Below are 21,573 nucleotides of genomic sequence, written 5' to 3' on the forward strand. Positions count from 1 at the left end.
TTGGGGTAGGAGGGATAGGTCTTCCCCCCTGGAGCAGGATTTCCACCCTATTCAAGGTTCCTGGAGGGAGCTAGGCCCCAACCCATGACCTCCAGGTCATGAACCTGTCCCCCACTTCACTCTGAGGACAGGCTGGGAGGTAGGAGGGCATGAAGAGGCAGGGGAAGACGGGAACTGGTACAGAGGTTTAATGGGACAGGAGCTGGGGCCAGGGGAGGAGGGGAGGGCTGTCACCGTGACAGGAGGCTGTACAGGAGGCTGGGTAGAAGGGTGGCCGCCAGGCAGTGGGGCTCCAGGAAAGCCAGCTGGGCCCCTGAGGTCAGCCGGTCACCATAGCGGTCCAGCAGCATCAGGACCACGCCATTCGTCCAGCCAAAGCTCTCCTGGGTGAGGCAGGGCAGTGGGGCCCGGTTTCTGGGGAAGCCCCAGACCCTTGGTGGGGGTTGTGGGCTCTCTCCCCAGGGGCACTGGCCCTGCCTAACCCCAGCAGTACAGGAAGCACCAGTCAGCTCATCCCCTGGGCCCACATGCAGGTGAGCACACTGAGGCCTGGGGTGGGGGTCGTGGCAGCAGAGCCCAGGAGTTCCCTGTAGGGCAATGGCCAGCCCGCCCCTGGCCTGCTCACCTGAACTTCATACTCTCCTCCCCCACCAGGCTGTCCACCGTTGCTGATGTCATACTGGGGACAAGCGGGTGGGCTGTAGGTCAGGCACTGCCCCCAGCTCCAGGAACAACAAACAACCGGAGCCCTTGGGGAGAAGCTGCTCTGCCTGCCCAGCAGCCCCTGCAGTGCCCAGGAGTGGCCACTGGGTGCCGCCACCATCCCAGCTGTGCTGGCCCTGGGCCCTGCTGCCAAGCCTGACCCACCTCAGCACTGGGACGCCCTGGGGGTGCAGGGAGGGCTCAGGCCAGCTCACCTTCTCATAATGGCTGACTTTTGCGAGTAGACATCAAAGTTGGTTCGGATCCAATTCTGAGCCAGCTGGAAAGCCACTTCCTGAGCCCGAGGTAAAGGTGCCTTGGCCAGGCCTAGACCCCATCGCAGGCAGGACTCAACCTCCAGGTCTCCCATCCCAGACAGAGCAGAGGCTGCACCCTACTCTCCCCAAGGAGGGAAAGAGGCCTGGGTCCTAAGACTTCCTTTCTGAGACCGTGGGCCAAGCTGCCCTTAATCGAGGGCGCTGGTTTGAAGGGCAAACAGGACTGACTGCACTGGACAGGTCGGGTGGACATAAATGTTTGCCAAGTGGAGGCCAGGAGAGCACAGGAGTAAGAGAAAGGACACGGGGCCTGCCTCTTTTGTTCACGCGTCCCCAGCACCAGGGAGGCCCACCTCTACACCCTGGGGAGGGCCCTTGGCTGTGCCAGCCCTGCCTCCTAACCTCTGATGACCAGGCCCTGCAGGGGGGCCCAGGCATTGGGGAAATCCCACTGCTGGCCTGTCTTCTGGAGAGAGGTCGGGATTCCATACTGGTAAGTCAGGATCTGGCTGTCCTAGAAGGTCCCAGACATTCCCGTGACTGTGGGTGGGGCTGGACTGGGAGCCAGGACAGGATACTGGGCCCCGCAGGAAGCCAGATGTCCCCTTCTTGACTCTTCTTGGCTCACAGCTGCCCCCCGGTGGCTCTGCAGGACCCACAGCCTGGGACAAGAGGCACAGCCGGAGGAAGCGGCCTCCCCTGCAGGTCCTGCTCAGGGTCGGGAGGGGGTGGTGCTGCCTGCAGTGGACCCCAGGCAACTGCTGTGCCCTCACCTCCAGGTATTTTAGAGCCTTGTCCGGCACACCAGAGTCAGAGAAACACCCGGCCCAGAGTGGAGTGAGGTTGGATGGGTAAAACTCCTGGTTCTTCTTGTTCTCAAGGTCGTAGTCGAACCAGGCACCGGTCTCCTCATCCCACAGGACTGCATTCAGGTCGGCCAAGCGCTGTGCCCGCAGGGTTCTATACTTTGTGGCCTGGGAGTCGTTCCCTGGGGCAGTGCTGCCTTTAGACCCAGCAGCCAGCGTCCTGCCTGCGGGCCCCAAGCCTTTCGTGGCTCTACTTTGGCCTCCACCCTTTGTGTTTCTCTGCAAGGACTAAGACACCCTGGTGACCAAGGGGATGTGCCGACCTGGAACCGACCACACTTCTGGTGTCTAGGTCCTGGATTTCCTGAGTATATAGCCCCACACTGCTCCCAGGGAACCACTGGAGCTGATCTGTCCCAGGGTCTATGCTCCCAAGGGTATTGGCTGGGTGGATTCCCCTAGCTCTCAGGGGGTCAAGAACAGCTGTCTGAGGAGAGGGAGTGGATGGATTTTGGATGTGTGGACTAGAGTTCCCCTCACAGACCCTAGAGACCCTCACAGTAAGAAAGGGAGGAAGAGGGGATTAGGGTGGGCTCCGTTTGTCCTCTTGTCTGGTACACAAATGTGAGTGCAGGCGTCCACTAGGGCGGGGCTCGACAGGCTGGGTTGCTGAAGGCCTGACACCCCAGGGTCCTACTTCCAGTTCTATTGCCAAGTCTGAGGCAGAAAACCAGGCTCCCTGCTTACCCTTCCCTCCTGGGGTGCTCACCCAGCCTGGAATAGAATTTGCTCATCAGCTCCTCTGCTTGGCATAGGAAGGCATTCAGGTCAACAGGCACCAGTTTGCTGGTTCGGATGCCACTAAGCGAGTTGGGGTTTGGGCCTCCGATGAGCCAGCGTGAAGAGAAGTCCCAGCCAGACTTGGCCCCAGCCTTGAGCTCACCCCACAGAGGCTCCCGGTCTCCTGTGAGGACACAGCAGGGAACCCAGCCAGTCCCGGCTGCAGGATAGGCAGCCAATGACAGGAGACCAGAGCCTGACACAGAGGTGCTCAGCCGCCCTGCCCCCAGCCCTCCCTCACCCTGCTGCTGCTCACCTTCTGGCAAGGTGTCAGCCAACTCCGCGTCTTTGTTGTAGGACTCAGGCCTAGCAAAGAGGAGAGGTGGGCAGCCCAGCACTAGTAGCTACTAAGCCCCTCTGTGGTCAAGAGGAGGCTGAGCCATCTTGATCCAACTGCCCTTGGGCCCCCACAGCCCAGGATTGCAGAGAGCTCTCGGTGTCACCATCTGAGAGGTCAGGCTAAGTCACTCCTCCTCCTGCCCGGGGCATTGTGATGCTCTAACCAGAGTGAGCAGGTAAGAGATTGAGGGGTGGGCTGTGCAGTTCCTCACCTGGGTCCCCCATAAGGGACATAATAGCGATTCAGGAGGTAGTTCTTTCCCTCCAAGCTCACAGAGACAGTCGTATTCTTGGTCCAAAAGTCCAATTCCAAGGCTAGCATCTCAATATTCTCCCTGGAGTGAAGCAGACAACACCTCAGCCCAGGCGCGCTGCCCATCCCCAGCCCTGAGAAGTCTGAGGTGGGGGGTGAGTCTGCAGAGCAGCACAAGAAGGGTGGTACCCACTGTAGGAAGGTGTTGTCGTTGGTGTGAGTCAGGTAGCAATCCATCATGAGAGTCAAGAGTGGGGGCTGGCTCCGCTGCAGGTAGTACACATGCCTGCCATTGGGGACATGCCCATAGCTGCCAAGAGGAAGGCCTGCTGAGATGCCTTCTCCCCAACAACTGGCACCAAGGCAATCCAGCTCCAGGCCTATGGCACACCTGCCAATCCTCCCCACCTAGGCTGGAGGTGGCTGGCCCCCTCTCACGTTTTCACCAGGTCCAAGAAGTTCTGCAGCATGCCCTTCACCGTCTCAGCCATCTCCGAGAGGAGCAGACCCTCCATGACCCAGTAGGAGTCCCTGGGGAAGGGGCAGCTTAGGCACCACCCTACTGTCTCCCTCTGCCCTGCACACCAGCCAGTGGGGCACTCTGCCCTGCTCAAGACACCCTGCTGGCCCTGGGTTTCTGCACCACTGCCAGTCCTGCAGGCCCCCTGGTCTCTCAGGCCTGGGCGCTCACCAGTAGTAGAACTCAACAAAGCGACCGCCAGGCACAATGAAGGGATGTTCTGAGTAGATGAGAGAGAACCGTTCAGAGTGGCTGAGAACCTCTGGCTTCATCTGGAATCAGGAGAGAGGGCAAGGGGAGCCTAGAATCCCCATGGAAGCAGAGGCTGCAGGCAGCTGGGGAATCTGAGGCCCCGGGAGTCACAGGCTTTGGAGCCAGGCAGTTGGGTTCAGCTCTGGCTCCACTGCTGCTCAGCCATGTGATAAAGGCCTGGCCGCTGGGAGCCCTGGGTCCTCATCTGTCACCTTCTGGCCTTGGGAGTCCTGGCTCAACTTGGTGCCGGGTAGAAGACCCAACCACTCAGCCAGGCACCGGGCAGGTATCCACCAAGCAGTGGCCATTATGAAGACCCAGGGTGGGCTGGGTGGTTAAGGGGGGTTCCAGCCCCCCATTTCCCCTCTACTCCTCATCCTTGCTGCCACCACCCAACCAGGCTCAGAGGATTGGCCCATCACCCCCATTCTCTGAGCCAGGTAGGGGTAAAACCCCAAACCCTTTCCCCAGGTGAGGGGATATAGATGAGCAAAGTAGCTCAGGACAGGGCTGAGCACAGGGCCTGGCCCCAAGCAGCAGTAGCACTGACTCCTCCTGAGACGGAGGCCTCCTGAGAAGGAGCTCAGGGAAGGAGACAGCCCAGCAGGCAGTGAACATCTACCCAGTACTGGGCAGCCTGGAGGTGGCAAGGCAGCTGGGGTTTCCTGGGGAGGCTGGGGAGCCTTCCTGGAGGAGGCGAGGCACTAGAAGTAGATGCTGCTCTTCTGACCTCAAAAGTTCTTTCTAGAGGGCTTCTATTTGGGGACCCAGGGGTCAGGAACTGGTTTCTCAGAAAAAGAAGCCTGATCTGTGCTCCGGAGACACTGTGGGCCCCAGGCACATTCCTCTCTCCAGTTCCCTTGGCCAGGCCTTGGGGAAGCCCAGGACGCTGATACCTTCTTCCCCAGCTTCTTCCAGAGCTGGTGCAGCTGCCCTGCCCAGACACGTAGTTTGGCATCTGAAATCTTCTGCAGGAACTGGGGGCTGGAAGAACACAGGCCCCCCAGGGTTCAGGGAGGCAGCTCGGTTGGAAGGGACCCTCTCTTGTTCCCCATCCAGAGTCATACCTGTCTTTCCAGTCTGCAGGGGTCCAGGGCTGCAGCTCCTGCCCCTTGGCCTGGAAGTGTTCCTGGACAAACACCTGCAGCTGCTCCCTGGGGATGCTGTGATTGTGGTCCCTGGCCAACTCAGTGAAGATCTGCAGGACTTGTTCTGGAGAGCAGGCAGCAGGGAGGGGTCAGCAGGGTGTCACAAGTCACTCCCTGATCACAGGGGCCTCTCTGCTTGTTTTTGCCCCCTGCCTTCTTTGGAGAGAAGGTTCTTTGGAGAGGAAGTTCAGCCCTAGGTGCTTCACCTGGAGCTATAGATAGAGACATGTCCACAAACTGCTTGTCATCCTGGTAGAGCTTGGCCATTTGAACTTGGTGTAAGAGCTCCCCGTGGCACTAAAGCTCACTGCAGAGACAGGGATAGGAGCAGGTCAAGTCACCACCAGCACCCCATTAGGACAGAAGAGAAGGCTAGAGTCTGTGGCAAACTGGTCAAGGCATGTTCCCTGGGACTGGACAAGGGCTGTGTGTGTGTGTGTGTGTGTGTTAGGAGTTTGTGGGTTGGAGTGACATACAGGGCTGAGGGAACAAGTAGGGTCTTCGGGCAGTAAAGTGCCTGTCCGACTGCCTGAACCCACACTGGTGGCTAATTTGAGATGCTGTAGAACAGCTGGTGGACAAAGGGAGGTTAGCACTTTAATCATACTGGTGTGGCCAATTCTCTGCACAATGGCCCTGTGTAGACTCAATCGGAAGGGCTCATGGCAGAAACCTGGGAGGTGCACTCAGCGGTGATCGCTGAGATTGGGCCAGAACATTTCCAGGTGCAGTGTATGTAGAGGTCATTTGAGAGACAATTACTAGCTGGCTCTTGAGTGTTTCCAGAAACTGCTTCCATGACTGCAGAACACAAAATAATCCTGAAACCTGAAATACCCATAATGTCTTGGGTGATGTCAGAGGAACACTCTGTAACGAAGGCAGTGCCCAGAAGAGTTCCTGAATAAAATGGAAACGGTTTATTCAGGAGCGTGCTGCTCAGGGAATGCAAGGAGGTGCTCATGGTATTCAGGAGCAGGAAGCCTCTTTCCCTCTAGGGTCAACTCTGGAAGCAACGAGGAGCTGATGGATCCTAGTGCCACATAGGGGCCCTTTGAACAGCTCTTGGTTGAATGACAAGAAGCTGCTTGGTTTATAGGTAGAAAGACCTTGTTTGGAAGGCCTTTGCACTCTGACTGAGGATGGAAAATCTTTGAAGAAGGTAAGAACAAATCACCTCAGTGGATTGAATTGCATGCTGTTTGCCTTGCAGTGATAGAAGAATTGAATGATAAAAGCCCCTGTGTTTGGGTTTTTACTGACTCATGGGCCGCTTCCAATGGCCTGGCAGATGGGCAGTGAAAAACTGAACTACTAAAGTGTTGCCCACCTGGGGCATAACCCTATGGAAATGTAAAGGGCACATTAAAGTAGCTTTGCATATCAGGTTGTAGATGCAAATGTGCAAAATACTACAAGATGCTATATTAGAACAGAAGATGCTGTACCAGTGTGGACCACCAAGTTACATTTCTTCAGATCAAAGAACACAATTGACAGCATCTAGCGTTCAGCAACGGGGCAAGCAATACCACAGCAAATGGACATATGGTGTTGCATACCATCCTCAGAGTAGCGCTTTGATAGAAAATTGGAACAGATAGTTGAAACATTTGCTGTCTATAGTGGGGGTAGGGAGATAAAAGCATGAAGGGGTGGCTTACATACCTTCAGAAATGTGTGCTCTGGCCGGGCACGGTGGCTCACACCTGTAATCCCAGCACTTTGGGAGGCCAAGGCCGGTGGATCAATTGAGGTCAGGAGTTCAAGACCAGCCTGGGCAATATGGTGAAACCCCATCTCTACTAAAAATACAAAAATTAGCCAGGTGTGGTGGCACATGCCTGTGATCCCAGCTACTTGAGAGGCTGAGGCAGGAGAGTCACTTGAACCCGGGAGGTGGAGGTTGCAATGAGCCAAGATCACATCACTGCACTCCAGCCTGGGCAACAAGAGCAAGACTCTGTCTTAAAAAAAAAAAAAAAGTGTGTGCTCACATTCAACTTGAGAGGAGCAAAGGAGGTCTCCATTGGATGGATTCCCCTAATTTTTCTGGGGGACCTGGGAAGAGGGAGGGCAGAGTTGTTGGTATGATTATATGATTTGTTCCCACATCATCTCAACTATATTTTCCTACCCAATACAGTGGCCCCAGGACTAGAACTGCAAATGTGGGTGTCAGAAGAATGGACGATTCTCACGGAAAAAACTGCAACTGTACCTTTAAACCTCTATGCCAGATTTACTAAGGGTCTGATGGGGTGTGTTGTGCCTTCATAGTATCTGGCTAAATTTGGCTTCTTAGTGAATGCAGCCATGTTGCCTAGTGGTCAAGATAGCCCACTAGTTCCACACCTTTGTAACTCTTCCTTATATGACTGGGAGCGGACTGAGGGCAAGGCACCTGCAGCAGTACTGTTGGTGCTGGCAATGTGGATCAGCACAGTGGCCAAGCCTAATGTCCCTTCCAGAAGTGGAAAAATTTGGTAAAAATCAATGATGGGCTGGGCGTGGTGGCTCATGTCTGTAATCCCAGCACTTTGGAAGTCCGAGGCGGGTGGATCAGGAGGTCAGGAGATCGAGACCATCCTGGCCAACATGGCAACACTCCCGTCTCTACTAAAAATACAAAAATTAGCTGGGCATGGTGATGCCTATAATTCTAGCTACTTGGGAGTCTGAGGCAGGAGAGTTGCTTGAACCCGGGAGGTGGAGGTTGCAATGGGCCAATATTGCATCACTGCACTCCAGCCTGGGCAATAGAGTAAGACTCTATCTCAAAAAAAAAAAAAAAAAAAAAATCAATGACAGATGGTGAGGAAGAGACGCAGTAGCTGAGGGTAAAGGAATGAGTAAATGGGTTATGCAATGAGGGGAATGCAATATCACGTTGGTGCCTGGAGAGACTCAAAACAAGCGAGTAAGATTGTGTCTTAGCATGATTATACCAGATGCCTGAAAGGGGGAAGCCATGCATTTGCCAAGACGACTCCTGCTTTTGGGCCCTGACAAGGTCAAATGGCAGCCTGCAAACCTGAGTGGCACTGCTCTGAGACTTGGTCATATGATATGAGGATGAGCTGCACCAGTTGCTGACAACAGAATGTAACTCTAGCAATGTGCCAGAGATTTTTGACTCTTAATTTTCAGGTTACATCTACTACGAAGGATACCATTTGGGAAGGAATTTCCAGGAACTACTCTTTTGGGGGCCTTTGGATTATGTGGTTTACAACTCCTGGCAGAGTAATCACTGTGTAACTGTAAACCTTGATCATTGAATGTTTAGAAAGGTCTCCGGTTAAAATGAACGAAATATAACAGTAGCATGGCCAGCCTGTCCCAATGAGCTCCATGCACAAATGCAGATCACCCTTGTTTTTGTGGATGAAAAGCTGTTAAACAGAATAGAAAAAAATTTTATTTTATTTTTTATTTTTTTATTTTTTTGAGACGGAGTTTTGCTCTTGTTGCCCAGGCTGGAGGGCAATGGCACGATCTCGGCTCGTGGCAACCTCTGCCTCCCGGGTTCAAGTGATTCTCCTGTCTCAGCCTCCCGAGTAGCAGTAGCTGGGATTACAGGCATGCACCGCCATGCCCAGCTAATTTTGTATTTTTAGTAGAGATGGGATTTCTCTATTTGGTCAGGCTGGTCTCAAACTCCCGGCTTCAGGTGATCCACCCGTCTCAGCCTCCCAAAGTGCTGGGATTACAGGTGTGAGCCACTGCACCTGGCCTAGTTTTTATTTTTTTAGATAAGGGCTCACTCTATCATCCAGGCTGGAATGCAGTGGTGCAATCACAGCTCATTGCAACCTCAATCTCCCAGGCCCAAGTGATCCTCCCACCTCAGCCTCCTGAGTAGCTGGGACTACAGGCTTATGCCAGCTTATCCACCTAATTTTTTCTATGTTTTTTTGTAGAGACTAGGTCTCAATATGTTTCCCAGGCTGGTCTTGAACTCCTGGCCTCAAGTGATCCTCCTGACTTGGCCTCCCAAAGTGTTGAGATTATAGGCGTGGGCCAGGATGCCCAGCCCAAATGGGTTTCTTATAGTATTAAAGCAGTAGGCATCCCATGATATGTCCAAATTCTCTTGGGGAACAGCCCCATGCTGAGACAAGGAAGGCTATGGGAGGCTTTATGGCATACTCAAATGAATTACACCCAGGTGTGATGACCACTCATCTAACCCTAGTATGGGGAAGTCACAAATTCTGGGTACAAAACATGTATCCTAACGGCACTCAGGCCTTTAATGCAAAATGGCAACAGCATACATGGTGGAACAAACATTGCCCATGAGATAGAAAAAGCTCTAAGGGAGATAGGTTCCCCCATCATGGAACATGCTGAATTTATTAATCCTATTTTTTTCACCTTAAAATCTTTTATCCCTAACACATTTTTTTTTTTTTTGAGACTGAGTCTCACTCTGTCGCCCAGGCTGGAGTGCAGTGGCACCATCTCGGCTCACTGCAACCTCCACCTTCCTTGTTCAAGCAATTCTCGTGCCTCAGCCTCCCAAGTTGCTGGGATTACAGGCATGTGCCACCACACCCAGCTAATTTTTGTATTTTAGTAGAGACCGGGTTTCACCTGTCTCTGGTTGATCTTGAACCTTCTGACCTCAGACGATCCAGCTGCCTTGGCCTCCCAAAGTGTTGGGATTACAGGCGTGAGCCACGGCACCTGGCCTACAAATTTACTTTTAACAAGGAGAAGCATTTAGAGAAAAAGATGTATTAGAGGAGGAGGGAATACTTCCAAACTCATTCTACAAAGCCAGTATTACCCTGATCCCAAAACCAGATGAAGACACATCAAAAAAAAAAAAAAAAACTACAGGCCAGTATCACTAATGAATATTGATGCAAAAATCCTCAACCAAACACCGGCAAACCTTGGCCGGGCATGGTGGCAAAACCCTGTCTCTACAAAAAAACAAAAAAATTAGCCGGGCGTGGTGGCATGCACTCGTAGTCCCAGTTGCTTGGGAGGCTAAGGTGGCAGGATCGCTTGAGCCCAGGAGGCAACAGAGGTTGCAGTGAGCTGTGATTGTGCTGCTGTACTCCAGCCTGGGCGGCAACAGAGCGAGACTCTGTCTCAAAAAAAAAAAGAAAGAAAGATTTTCCATGTTCATTGTTTATGGATTGGAAGAATCAATATTGTTAAAATGTTCATATGGGCTGGGCACAGTAGCTCATGCCTGTAATTCCAGCACTTTGGGAGGCCAAGGCAGGCCAATCACTTGAGGTCAGGAGTTCGAGACCAGCCTGACCAACATGGTGAAACCCTGTCTCTACTAAAAATACAAAAATTAGCCAGGCGTGGTGGTGCATGCCTATAATCCCAGCTGCTCAGAAGGCTGAGGTAGGAGAATTGCTCAAACCTGGGAGGCAGAGGTTGCACCACTGTGCTCCAGCCTGGGTGACACAGCAAGACTCCATCTTGGAAAAAATAAATAAATAAATAAGGAACTCATACAACTCTATTAAAAAAGCTAATAATCCAATTAAAAATGGGCTAAAGACCTGAATAGACATTACTGAAAAGCAGACATACATTTCCTTAAGAAAAGAAATTTAAAAAAAGACATACAAATGGCAAACAAGCATATGAAAAGGTGCTCAATATAATTGATCATCAGAGAAATGCAAGTCAAAACTACAATGAGAAAGCATTTAATCCCTATTAAAATGGCTTTTATCCAAAAGCCAGGCAATAACAAATGCTGGTGAGGATGTGGAGAAAAGGAAACTCTCATACACTGTTGGTGGGAATGTAAATTAGTACAACCACTATGGAGAACAGTTTGAAGGTTCCTCAAAAAACTAAAAATAGAGCTACCATATGATCCAGCAATCCCATTGCTAGACATATGACTGAAAGAAAAGAATCAAAATATTGAAGAGATATCTGCACTCCCATGTTTATTGCAGCACTATTGACAATAGCCAAGATTTGGAAGCAACCTAAGTGTCCATCGACTGATGAATGGATAAAGAAAATGTGGTATATATCCACAATGGAGTACTATTCAGCCATATAAAAGAATGAGATCCTGCCATTGCAAGAACATAGATGGAACTGGAGGTCATTATATTAAGTGAAATAAGCCAGGTGCAGAAAGACAAAACTTCATATGTTCTCACTTATTTGTGGGAGCTTAAAATTAAAATAATTGAACTCATGGAGATAGAGAGTAGAATGACAGGCCGGGCGCGGTGGCTCAAGCCTGTAATCCCAGCACTTTGGGAGGCCGAGACGGGCGGATCATGAGGTCAGGAGATCGAGACCATCCTGGCTAATACGGTGAAACCCTGTCTCTACTTAAAAATACAAAAAACTAGCCGGGCGACGAGGCGGGCGCCTGTAGTCCCAGCTACTCGGGAGGCTGAGGCAGGAGAATGGCGTAAACCCGGGAGGCGGAGCTTGCAGTGAGCTGAGATCCGGCCACTGCACTCCAGCCTGGGTGGCAGAGCAAGACTCCGTCTCAAAAAAAAAAAAAAAAAAAAAAAAGAGTAGAATGACGATTAGGAGAGGCTGGAAAGGGTAGTGGTATAGTGGCAGGCATCGGGGGGAGGTGGAGATGGTTAATGGTACAAAAAAACAAATAATTGGCCGGGCGCGGTGGCTCAAGCCTGTAATCCCAGCACTTTGGGAGGCCGAGACGGGCGGATCACGAGGTCAGGAGATCGAGACCATCCTGGCTAACACTGTGAAACCCCGTCTCTACTAAAAAATACAAAAAACTAGCCGGGCGAGGTGGCGGGCGCCTGTAGTCCCAGCTACTCGGGAGGCTGAGGCAGGAGAATGGCGTGAACCCGGAAGGCGGAGCTTGCCGTGAGCTGAGATCCGGCCACTGCACTCCAGCCCCGGCGACAGAGTGAGACTCCGTCTCAAAAAAAAAATAAATAAATAAATAAATAAACAAATAATGAATAAGACCTAGTATTTGCTAGCATGACAGGTGACTATAGCCAAAATAATTTAATTGTACATTTAAAAATAACTAAAAGAGTATAATCAGATTGTTTGTAACACAAAGGATAAATGCTTGAGGTGGTGGACTCCTCATGTACCCTGATGTGATTATTACCCATTGCATGCCTGTATCAAAATATCTCATGTAATTCATAATATATTCACCTACTATGTACCTCCAAAATTTAAAAATTAAAACAAAGAACAAAACAAAACAAAAGATTAAGTGAGGGGCTTCAAGTGTCTTAAATATTAAATAAATGTAAGGTTTTTTTATTAAAAAAAAATCAATTTCCAGTTCCACTCCCCTACCCAGAGATTGGGAGGTCAGGCTGATATTACTTGGCTCAAAGCCCCACCTCTCCAAACACACAAGTTGGTCTTTCTGGCATGTCCAGTCCTCGTCCTGAGTCAGCTAATTAGTATAATCCATCTAGAGCCTCATCATGAATACTAAAGACACACCTATCATTTGGGAAATTGCAAGAGCTTAGAAGTTACTTCCCAGCAACCTGGGTCAAAGAACAGACAAACTCTGTTATACAACAGTCCAGTCCCTAGCCTTTACCCATAGATCCCTTGTAGCAAAACAGTCATACTTTCCTGAGCAACTGCATTTGGAATAGCATTTTTGTAACAGACAAAGAGATAGTATCAACATGAATATATTGAAAATTTAGAGGAGCTAGTGTGGAAGTAGAGATGGGAAGCTTTTAGCTCAATTTCCCAATACATGTGACCCTCAATATTAGTATTATAATCTTGCCAACAACACCAGTGCTTTATCATATTGCACTATGGTAGATGTAACCTGCAAATTAAGAGTCAAAAGATGTTCACACATTACTAGAGTCCCATTGTCATTAATAATTAGTCTGTTCATCACCAGATCATATGACAAAATGTCTCCCAGGATACGGCCACTCAGGCTGGCAGGCTCCCCTTTGATCTTGTCAGTTTCCAGAGCAGGAGTGGTCTTGGCAAAATATGGCTTTATGCTTTCAGGCGTCAAGTATAATTGAATGAAGAGGCAATAGCATCTTTTTCTCTGATCTTCTTTCTAAGCATTAATGTAATAGTGGACTTCCCTCATTGCATTTCTTTTTTTTTTTTTTTTTTTTTTTTTTTGAGACGGAGTCTTGCTCTGTCGCCGGGGCTGGAGTGCAGTGGCCGGATCTCAGCTCACTGCAAGCTCCGCCTCCCGGTTCACGCCATTCTCCTGCCTCAGCCTCCCGAGTAGCTGGGACTACAGACGCCCGCCACCTCGCCCGGCTAGTTTTTTGTATTTTTTAGTAGAGACGGGGTTTCACAGTGTTCGCCAGGATGGTCTCGATCTCCTGACCTCGTGATCCGCCCGTCTCGGCCTCCCAAAGTGCTGGGATTACAGGCTTGAGCCACCACGCCCGGCCCCTCATTGCATTTCTTATTAATGCATGGATTCATTCAATTATTCCCAGCTACTACACCTCTTGTTCTCCATTTATACCCAAACTTTTCCACCTTTGGAAAGAACATTGGGTTAGGCCACTGTGTTTATCCAAATTGTAGGTAGAAACACTTGTCTTGTAAATGTTTCTTCTTCGGTCCACTCCCATTCGTACAGGGCAGGCTTACATAGGTACAGAACTAGTAAGCTATCTTGAGCAGTAGGCAATATATTTGTATTTATTGTTAGCCCCATTTTTGCTAGATAAGGTGAAGGCACAACCTGCCCCATCAGACCCTTAGGAATTCTCACATAAAAGTTTAAGAATATAGTTATACTTTCTTGCTTAGGAGTAATTCCTGCCTCTTGCATTTGTATCTGCAGTCCTAATTCAAAATTCTATCAGATAAATGTAACAAAGAGATTAAAATAATTGAAAAGAATCAAGCAGAAACCCTAGAGCTGAAAAATGCAATTGGCATACTGAAGAATGCATCAGAGTCCTTTAATAGCAGAATTGATCAAGCAGAAGAAAGAATTAGTGAGCTTGAAGACAGGCTATTTGAAAATACACTATCAGAGGCCAGGCGCGGTGGCTCAAGCCTGTAATCCCAGCAATCCCAGCACTTTGGGAGGCCGAGGCGGGCGGATCACAAGGTCAGGAGATCAAGACCATCCTGGCTAACACGGTGAAATCCCGTATCTACTAAAAAACACAAAAAACTAGCCGGGCGAGGTGGCGGGCGCCTGTAGTCCCAGCTACTCGGGAGGCTGAGGCAGGAGAATGGCGTGAACCCAGGAGGCGGAGCTTGCAGTGAGCTGAGATCCGGCCACTGCACTCCAGCTTGGGCGACAGAGCGAGACTCCGTCTCAAAAAAAAAAAAAAGAAAATACACTATCAGAGAAGACAAGAGAAAAAAGAATAAACAACAAAGAAGCACGCCTACAGGATCTAGAAAATACAATCAAAATGCCTCAAAATGGCAAATCTAAGAGTTATTGGACTTAAAGAGGAGGTAGGGAAAGAGATAGGGACAGAAAGTTTATTCAAAGGGATAATAACAGAGGACTTCCCAAACCTAGAGAAAGATATCAATATCCAAGAACAAGAAGGTTATAGAACACCAAGCAGATTTAACCCAAAGACTACCTCAGGGCATTTAATAATGAAGCTAAAGGTCAAGGACAAAGTAAGGATACTAAAAGCAGCAAGAGAAACGAAACAAATAATATACAATGGAGCTCCAATATGTCTGGCAGCAGACTTCTCAGTGGAAAGCTTACAATCCAGGAGAGAATGTCTTGACATATTTGAAGTGCTGAAGGAAAAAAAAAAAACTTTTACCCTTGAATAGTATATCTGGTGAAAATGTCCTTCAACCATGAAGGAGAAATAAAGACTTTCCCAGACAAGCAAAAGCTAAAGGATTTCATCAATACCAGACCTGTCCTACAAGAAATGCTAAAGAGTGTACTTTGATCAGAAAGAATAGGATGTTAACACACAGTAAGAAATCACCTGGGCCGGGCACAATGGCTCATGCCTGTAATCCCAGCACTTTGGGAGGCCGAAGTAGGAAGATCACTTGAGGAGTCTGAGACCAGCCTGACCAACATGGTGAAATCCTGTCTCTACCACAAAACACAAAAGAATTAGCCAGGTGTGGTGGCACGCACCTGTAGTCCCAGGTACTCAGGAGGCTGAAGTGGGAGAATCGCTTGAACCGGGGAGGTGGAGGTTGCAGTGAGCTGAGATCTCACCACTGCACTCCAGCCTGGGTAACAGAGTGAGACACTGTCTCAGGAAAAAAAAAAAAAGGTAATGATCGCTGGGCTCAGTGGCTCATGCCTGTAATCCCAGCACTTTGGGAGGCTGAGGCAGGCAGGTCACTTGAGGTCAGGTGTTTGAGACCAGCATGGCCAACATGGTGAAACCCCATCTCTACTAAAAATACAAAAAATTAGCTGGGCATGGTGGCGCATGCCTGTAATCCCAGCTACTCGGGAGGCTGAGGCATGAGAATTGCTTGAATTCAGGAGATAGATGTTGCAGTAAGCTGAGATCGCACCACTGCACTCCAGCCTGGGTGACAGAGCGAGACTCCATCTCAAAAAAAAAAAAAGAAATCACCTGAAGATACAAAACTCACTGGTAATAGTAAGCACACAAAAAAAACACAGAATATCGTAACACTAGAACTGTGGTGTGTAAACTACTCTTATCTATGTATCTGCAGTCCTGGGACCACTGGTTTTACTGGAACCACTGAATCATCTGGAAAAAGAAAGTTTAGTTAATGTGGGGAAGAAAGAAAATGGTATAGTGATACCACATGGGAAGAATTGCTAGTCATCGTCCCCCAGTCCCTCTTCCCTTTAACTTCCAGAAAAGCAGAAGAATCTATCTAATAGGGACAAACCCTTGAGCCCCCTTATGTTGAGTGTGAGCACATACTTGTGAAGGCATGTAAGCCAGCCTTTCATACCCTTATTCCCTGCTGTTTTAGATAGCACATGCTTCAACTGCCCATCCCAATTTTCTATGGAACCACTCCTCTGAAGATGAAAGTGTTTCTTGATCTGAAGAAATATAACTCAATGGTTCAAATTGGTGGAGTATCTTTTGTTCTGACCCTTTTACAGTGTCAGTATTTTGAGCATTTGCATCTACCACTGGCCATGCAAACTCCAGTCCAGAATCAGTGTCTACTCTTGTCAGGACCCATTTGTAGCCCTCCAGGCCTACCAGAATCAGTCCATCTTGCCAGGTATCTGCAGGGCCTTCCCTCCAAGGTTATCTTCCCACAGCCATGTGCAGTCTTTCTCTTTTTGGCAGACGGAAAAGTACTTACTGGCATTTTGTGCCTCAGCGGGAACAAGAGGACTAAGTCTAAATTCAGCCTTTCTCTGCATGGCTGCTGCCCTGCAATGTCCATTTATTTCATGAACACAGGTGGCCACCTCAAGCGAGCACACAGGGATGCCCGTTTGTTGCCCCAGTTCCCTTTTGATCCTGGAAAGGGGTTCTTCTGATGGACATCAACATAACCTGCTTTAATGCACTCCTAAAATTCCTGTTGTGATTTCCATATAGACAAGGTTCCCATTGTTCTTCTGCCTGACCATATGGCCAGGCCATTGGGCCACTGTCCAAGAGTTAGTAAAAACCTAAACAGTATGCAGTTCAGCCCACAGAGCCGATTTGTTTTTGCCTTCTTTGATCAGAGTGACAACCTTCCAAACAGTAGGCTGTTCATTCACCTTGGGACTGCCATCCATAAGCCAAATAGCTCTTTGTTGGTCAATCGAGAGCTGTCAATAGGGCACTGTCCAATTGGCAATAGAATCTAATGAGTGGGTCCAAAGTCAGTCCTAGGGGAAGAGAGTCTCTCTGCTCTTGAATACACTGAATAACTCTGCATTCCCCCATGAGCTTATTCCTGATCCAGTCATTTCCACTTCATTATGGAACTCTTCTGGGCCCTGCCCACTCTCTGAGAGCATTTCTCCAACATCACCCAAGATATTATAGGTATTTCAGGTTTCAAGATTATCTTACATCCTTCAGTCATAGGGGCAATTTCAAATAATGTCTGATAGCGAGCCAATAATTACCTCTCACACAGAAATTCTCTAGTCCAAAGTCCCAGCACTCATGCCAGGAGGTGCTCTAAGACTTTTGCTGTAAAGTCCAGTCTATGCTCCAGAGAAGGCTAACAATCTCTGTGGAGCTGGGCAATCTTATTGGTTCCCATTTGGAATGTCTAATCAATATTGCTTGATGAGTGGATGTCCATGCCTTCTGTTTTACAATACTAGGTAGTGGAAATGTTTCCTGGTCAGATACAGTATCCATCCCTGTAATACATTCAGGTAGAAGAGATGCAACACTCCACAGAAAACCTGTTCAAGCGCATACCAGTTTTTTGTTTTGTTTTGTTTTTGAGACCGAGTCTCACTCTGTCACCAGGCTGGAGTGCGGTGGCGAAATCTCAACTCACTGCAACCTCTACCTCCCAGCTTCAAGCGATTCTCCTGCCTCAGCCTCCCAAGTAGCTGGGATTACAGGCATGTGCCACCACACCAGGCTAATTTTTGTATTTTTAGTAGAGATGGGGTTTCACCACTGTTGGTCAGGCTGATCTCGAACTCCTGACCTCAGATGATCCCCCCTACCTCAGCCTCCCAAAGTGCTGGGATTACAGGCGTGAGTCAGCATGCCCAGCTGTTTTGCTTCTATTATTATTGTTCTTGCAGGAACTGGTAAAGTGGTTGATGTGGCCACAGCTCCATAAATCCATGAGGAATGAAGGGTGAACTTTGCCTGAGTCCAGGAGGCAGGACTGGGTCACTCATCTCTGTCCCTGGTGATGGAAACTCAGGGTTAGGAAAGAGCTTTGACCTGCCCTGGGTCACAAAGAGAGTATTAGGGTCAGGGCTTAAGCCCGGGTGCTGTGGTCAGGCCCTTAGGCTGCCTCTCACACCCAGGCTAGGAAGCTGGAGCAGAAAGTTTGCTAGAACAATCCTGGGAAGAGGCCTGCACAGTTCAAGGGGCAGCTTGGAGGAAGAGAGGGAGGGAGGGTGGGCTCAGGCCAACAGGCTTTAGACCTCAGGCCAGGCTCTGGCAGCTGCATCTGGTATCAGGACGGCAGGTCCTGGCAGCGGCAGTGGCTCACGCTTGTATTCCCAGCACAGTCACCAAGACTAATTCCCTTCCAAAGGTGGAAAATTTTGGTAAAAGTCAATGACAGGCCGGATGTGGTGAGCATGCCTGTGATCCCAGCTACTCAGGAGGCTGAGGCACAAGAATCTCAAACCTGGGAGGTCTAGGCTGCAGTGAGTGGGGATGGTGCCACTGTACTTTACCTGGACGACAGAGCAAGACTCTCACAAAAAAACCAAACAAACAAAAACAAAAACAAAAAAAAGGACTGCAGGTGCAGTGCCCAGCGTAGAGCCTGCTACACAGGAATCCTCATTTTCTTCTCTTCCCTACTTTTTTTTTTTTGAGACGGAGTCTCGCTCTGTCGCCCTGGCTGGAGTGCAGTGGCCGGATCTCAGCTCACTGCAAGCTCCGCCTCCCCGGTTTACACTGGGACTACAGGCGCCTGCCACCTCACCCGGCTAGTTTTTTTGTATTTTTAGTAGAGACGGGGTTTCACCGTGTTAGCCAGGATGGTCTCAATCTCCTGACCTTGTGATCCGCCTGTCTCAGCCTCCCAAAGTGCTGGGATTACAGGCTTGAGCCACCGTGCCCGGCCATCTCTTCCCTACTCTTTCCTTCCTTTATAATCTCTTCTTTTTCTTCTGAAGTACTGACCCCAGAGCTTGAGATCTCATCCCAGCCTCCCTCTTATTGCCATCCTCTCCCACTGCCTTCCCCACACCCTACCTCTCACAGGGTGGGGGTAGGGCCTCCTGGGACCCCAGTCCCAGCCCCAGCAGCAGTAGCAGGCACAGCTTCCAGGTCCTCCCTGGCATAGTGGCTGTGACTGTGACTGAATGAGCAAGCCCAGGCACCTTCGGCTTGCTGGGCATAGCCTGACTCGTCTGCCTGTCCAAGTCAGCCGAGGTCCAGCCTTCAAGGCGTGGCCACCTGAGGGACGTGTGCTTGGTCTGTGTGCAGCCTGCTCGCCCCTCCTGCTCTCAGGGCAGTGGTCACCTCCCCTGCTTCTACTTTGCTTCTTCTATTTCACAGTCTCAGCTGCTGCCAATGGCTCAGGCCCTTCCCTCAGAGCATGGGGATGGTGGTGGGGAATGGGCACCCGAAGGCCAGGGACACAGTCGAGGCCACGCACCTGTAACCTGGATGCAAGTTCCTTGTGTGGCCCCAAGACCACCCACTTCAGAGAGTTACCATTTCCCTTGACATTTCAAATGGAATGACTCAAGATCCTGTCCCTGGTGTGGTGTGAAATTCAGGGACTCTCACTATTGTCTACAAGAGACATGGCAGGAGCACAGGGCAGTAGAGCCATTCTGTCTGGGGAGAAGTAAGAGAGATCCACCATAGTTTGACATTTGTAATGAGTCTTTTTTTTTTTTTTTTTTTTTTGAGACTGAGTCTCACTCTGTTGTCAGGCTGGAGTACAGTGGCATGATCTCGGCTCACTGCCACCTCTGCCTGCCGGGTTTGAGCGATTCTCCTGCTTCAGCCTCCCAAATAGCTGGGACTACAGGTGCGTGCCATCACGCCCATTTAATTTTTGTATTTTTAGTAGAGACGGGGTTTCACTGTGTTGGCCAGCATTGTCTCTATCTCTTGACCTCATGATCCGCTCACCTTGTCCTCCCAAAGTGCTGAGATTACAGGTCTGAGCCACCACGCCCGTCCTAATGAGTCTTGATGATCACATAGGAGTTTGCCAAGGGCTGGAGACCACTACAATGTATGCAGAGCATACAAAGAGAACAGCAGGCCGGGCGCGGTGGCTCAAGCCTGTAATCCCAGCACTTTGGGAGGCCGAGACGGGCGGATCACGAGGTCAGGAGATCGAGACCATCCTGGCTAACACGGTGAAACCCCGTCTCTACTAAAAACTACAAAAAACTAGCCGGGCGAGGTGGCGGCGCCTGTAGTCCCAGCTACCCGGGAGGCTGAGACAGGAGAATGGCGTGAACCCGGGAGGCGGAGCTTGCAGTGAGCTGAGATCTGGCCACAGCACTCCAGCCTGGGTGACAGAGCAAGACTCCGTCTCAAAAAAAAAAAAAAAAAAAAAAAAAACAAAGAGAACAGCAAACCCCTCAGCCTAGCTGCAGAGAACTTGGTGTTCATGCAGGGAAGGCTTTTGAGATAGGCTGCAGGATCATGTTGGCACCAGTCTGAAAATGGTCTTTGCCAAGCCAAGGAATGTAATTCTTTGTAATTCCCCACAATGGAGCTAGCAGAGAAGTTTGTGAGCTTAAGAAGCAGATTCTCGCCGGGAGGGAGCAGTGGCTCACACCTGTAATCCCAGCACTTTGGGAGGCTGAGGCGGGCGGATCACCTGAGGTCAACATGGTGAAACCCCGTCTCTACAAAAATACAAAAATTAGCTGGGCTTGATGGCGGGTGCCTGTAATCCCAGCTCCTCAGGAGGCTGAGGTGGGAGAATCGCTTGAACCCAGGAGGCGGAGGTTGTAGTGAGCTAAGATTGTGCCACTGCACTCCAGCCTGGGTGACAGAGAAAGACTCTGTCAAAAAAAAAAAAAAAAAAAAAGCAGATTCGGTTGCTTTAGGAGGCTCATCCCCTCAACATATGGAAGGTGAGCTGAAGGGACAGGGGACAGGGGGTGGGCAAGGCACATGGAGTGTAGTGATTGGCGTAACCTCTCCTGAAGGACTTAGGTTTGCTGTTAAGGATGTCAGTTGTGGCACCTGAGCAGTGTTTGCCTCCGTTAAAAACAAAAACCTTAGACAAATTAAATTTAACCCTTTATTCAAGCAAAGAAATGACTCATGAATCAGGCACTGCTCTGAACTAGTAAAGGTTCAGATAGCTCCACCCAGTAATGTGGGCAGCTGGCATTGGTTTTTTGTTTGCTTCGTTTTTTGAGACAGGGTCTTGCTGTGTCACCTAGGCTGGAGTGCAGTGGCTCCATCACAGCTCACTGCAGCCTTGATCTCTCAGGTTTAAGGGATTCTCCCACCTCAGCCTCCTGAGTAGCTGCGACCACAGGCACATGCCACCACACCCAACTAATTTTTTAATTAAAAATAATTTTTTTTTTGGTAGAAATTGGGTCTCCCTATGTTGTCCAGGCTAGTCTGGAACTCCCAAGCCAGAGTAATCCTCCTGCCTCATCCTCCCAATGTATTGGGATTATAGGTGTGAGCCACCATGCCTGGTCAACAATTTTTTTTTTTGACATGGAGTCTCACTCTGTCACCCAGGCTGGAGTGCAGTGGTGCAAGCTCTGCTCACTGCAAGCTCCGCCTCCTGGGTTCATGCCATTCTCCTGCCTCAGCCTCCTGGGTATCTGGGACTACAGGCGCCCGCCACCATGTCCAGTTTTCTTTTTTTTTTTTTTTCATTTTTGGAT

At 49.8% G+C, this 21,573-nt stretch overlaps 1 protein-coding gene across 1 annotated transcript; it reads right to left on the reverse strand.

The window, feature by feature from the left end:
• Positions 1 to 12: 12 nt before the first annotated feature.
• On the reverse strand, positions 13 to 19,475 carry TREH (trehalase). Its single transcript, XM_033207400.1, is given in 16 exon segments — positions 13 to 383; positions 626 to 679; positions 918 to 928; positions 931 to 1,029; positions 1,383 to 1,494; positions 1,754 to 1,968; positions 2,556 to 2,750; positions 2,883 to 2,932; positions 3,178 to 3,300; positions 3,412 to 3,528; positions 3,657 to 3,749; positions 3,910 to 4,010; positions 4,887 to 4,974; positions 5,058 to 5,202; positions 5,345 to 5,445; positions 18,944 to 19,475. Coding segments are annotated over 16 exon segments (1,803 nt in total). The 5' UTR covers positions 19,090 to 19,475; the 3' UTR covers positions 13 to 230.
• Positions 19,476 to 21,573: the final 2,098 nt, after the last annotated feature.

Source organism: Trachypithecus francoisi, unplaced genomic scaffold (genome assembly GCF_009764315.1).
Source record: "Trachypithecus francoisi isolate TF-2019V2 unplaced genomic scaffold, Tfra_2.0 Lachesis_group8, whole genome shotgun sequence".
Taxonomy (NCBI): Eukaryota; Metazoa; Chordata; class Mammalia; order Primates; family Cercopithecidae; genus Trachypithecus; species Trachypithecus francoisi.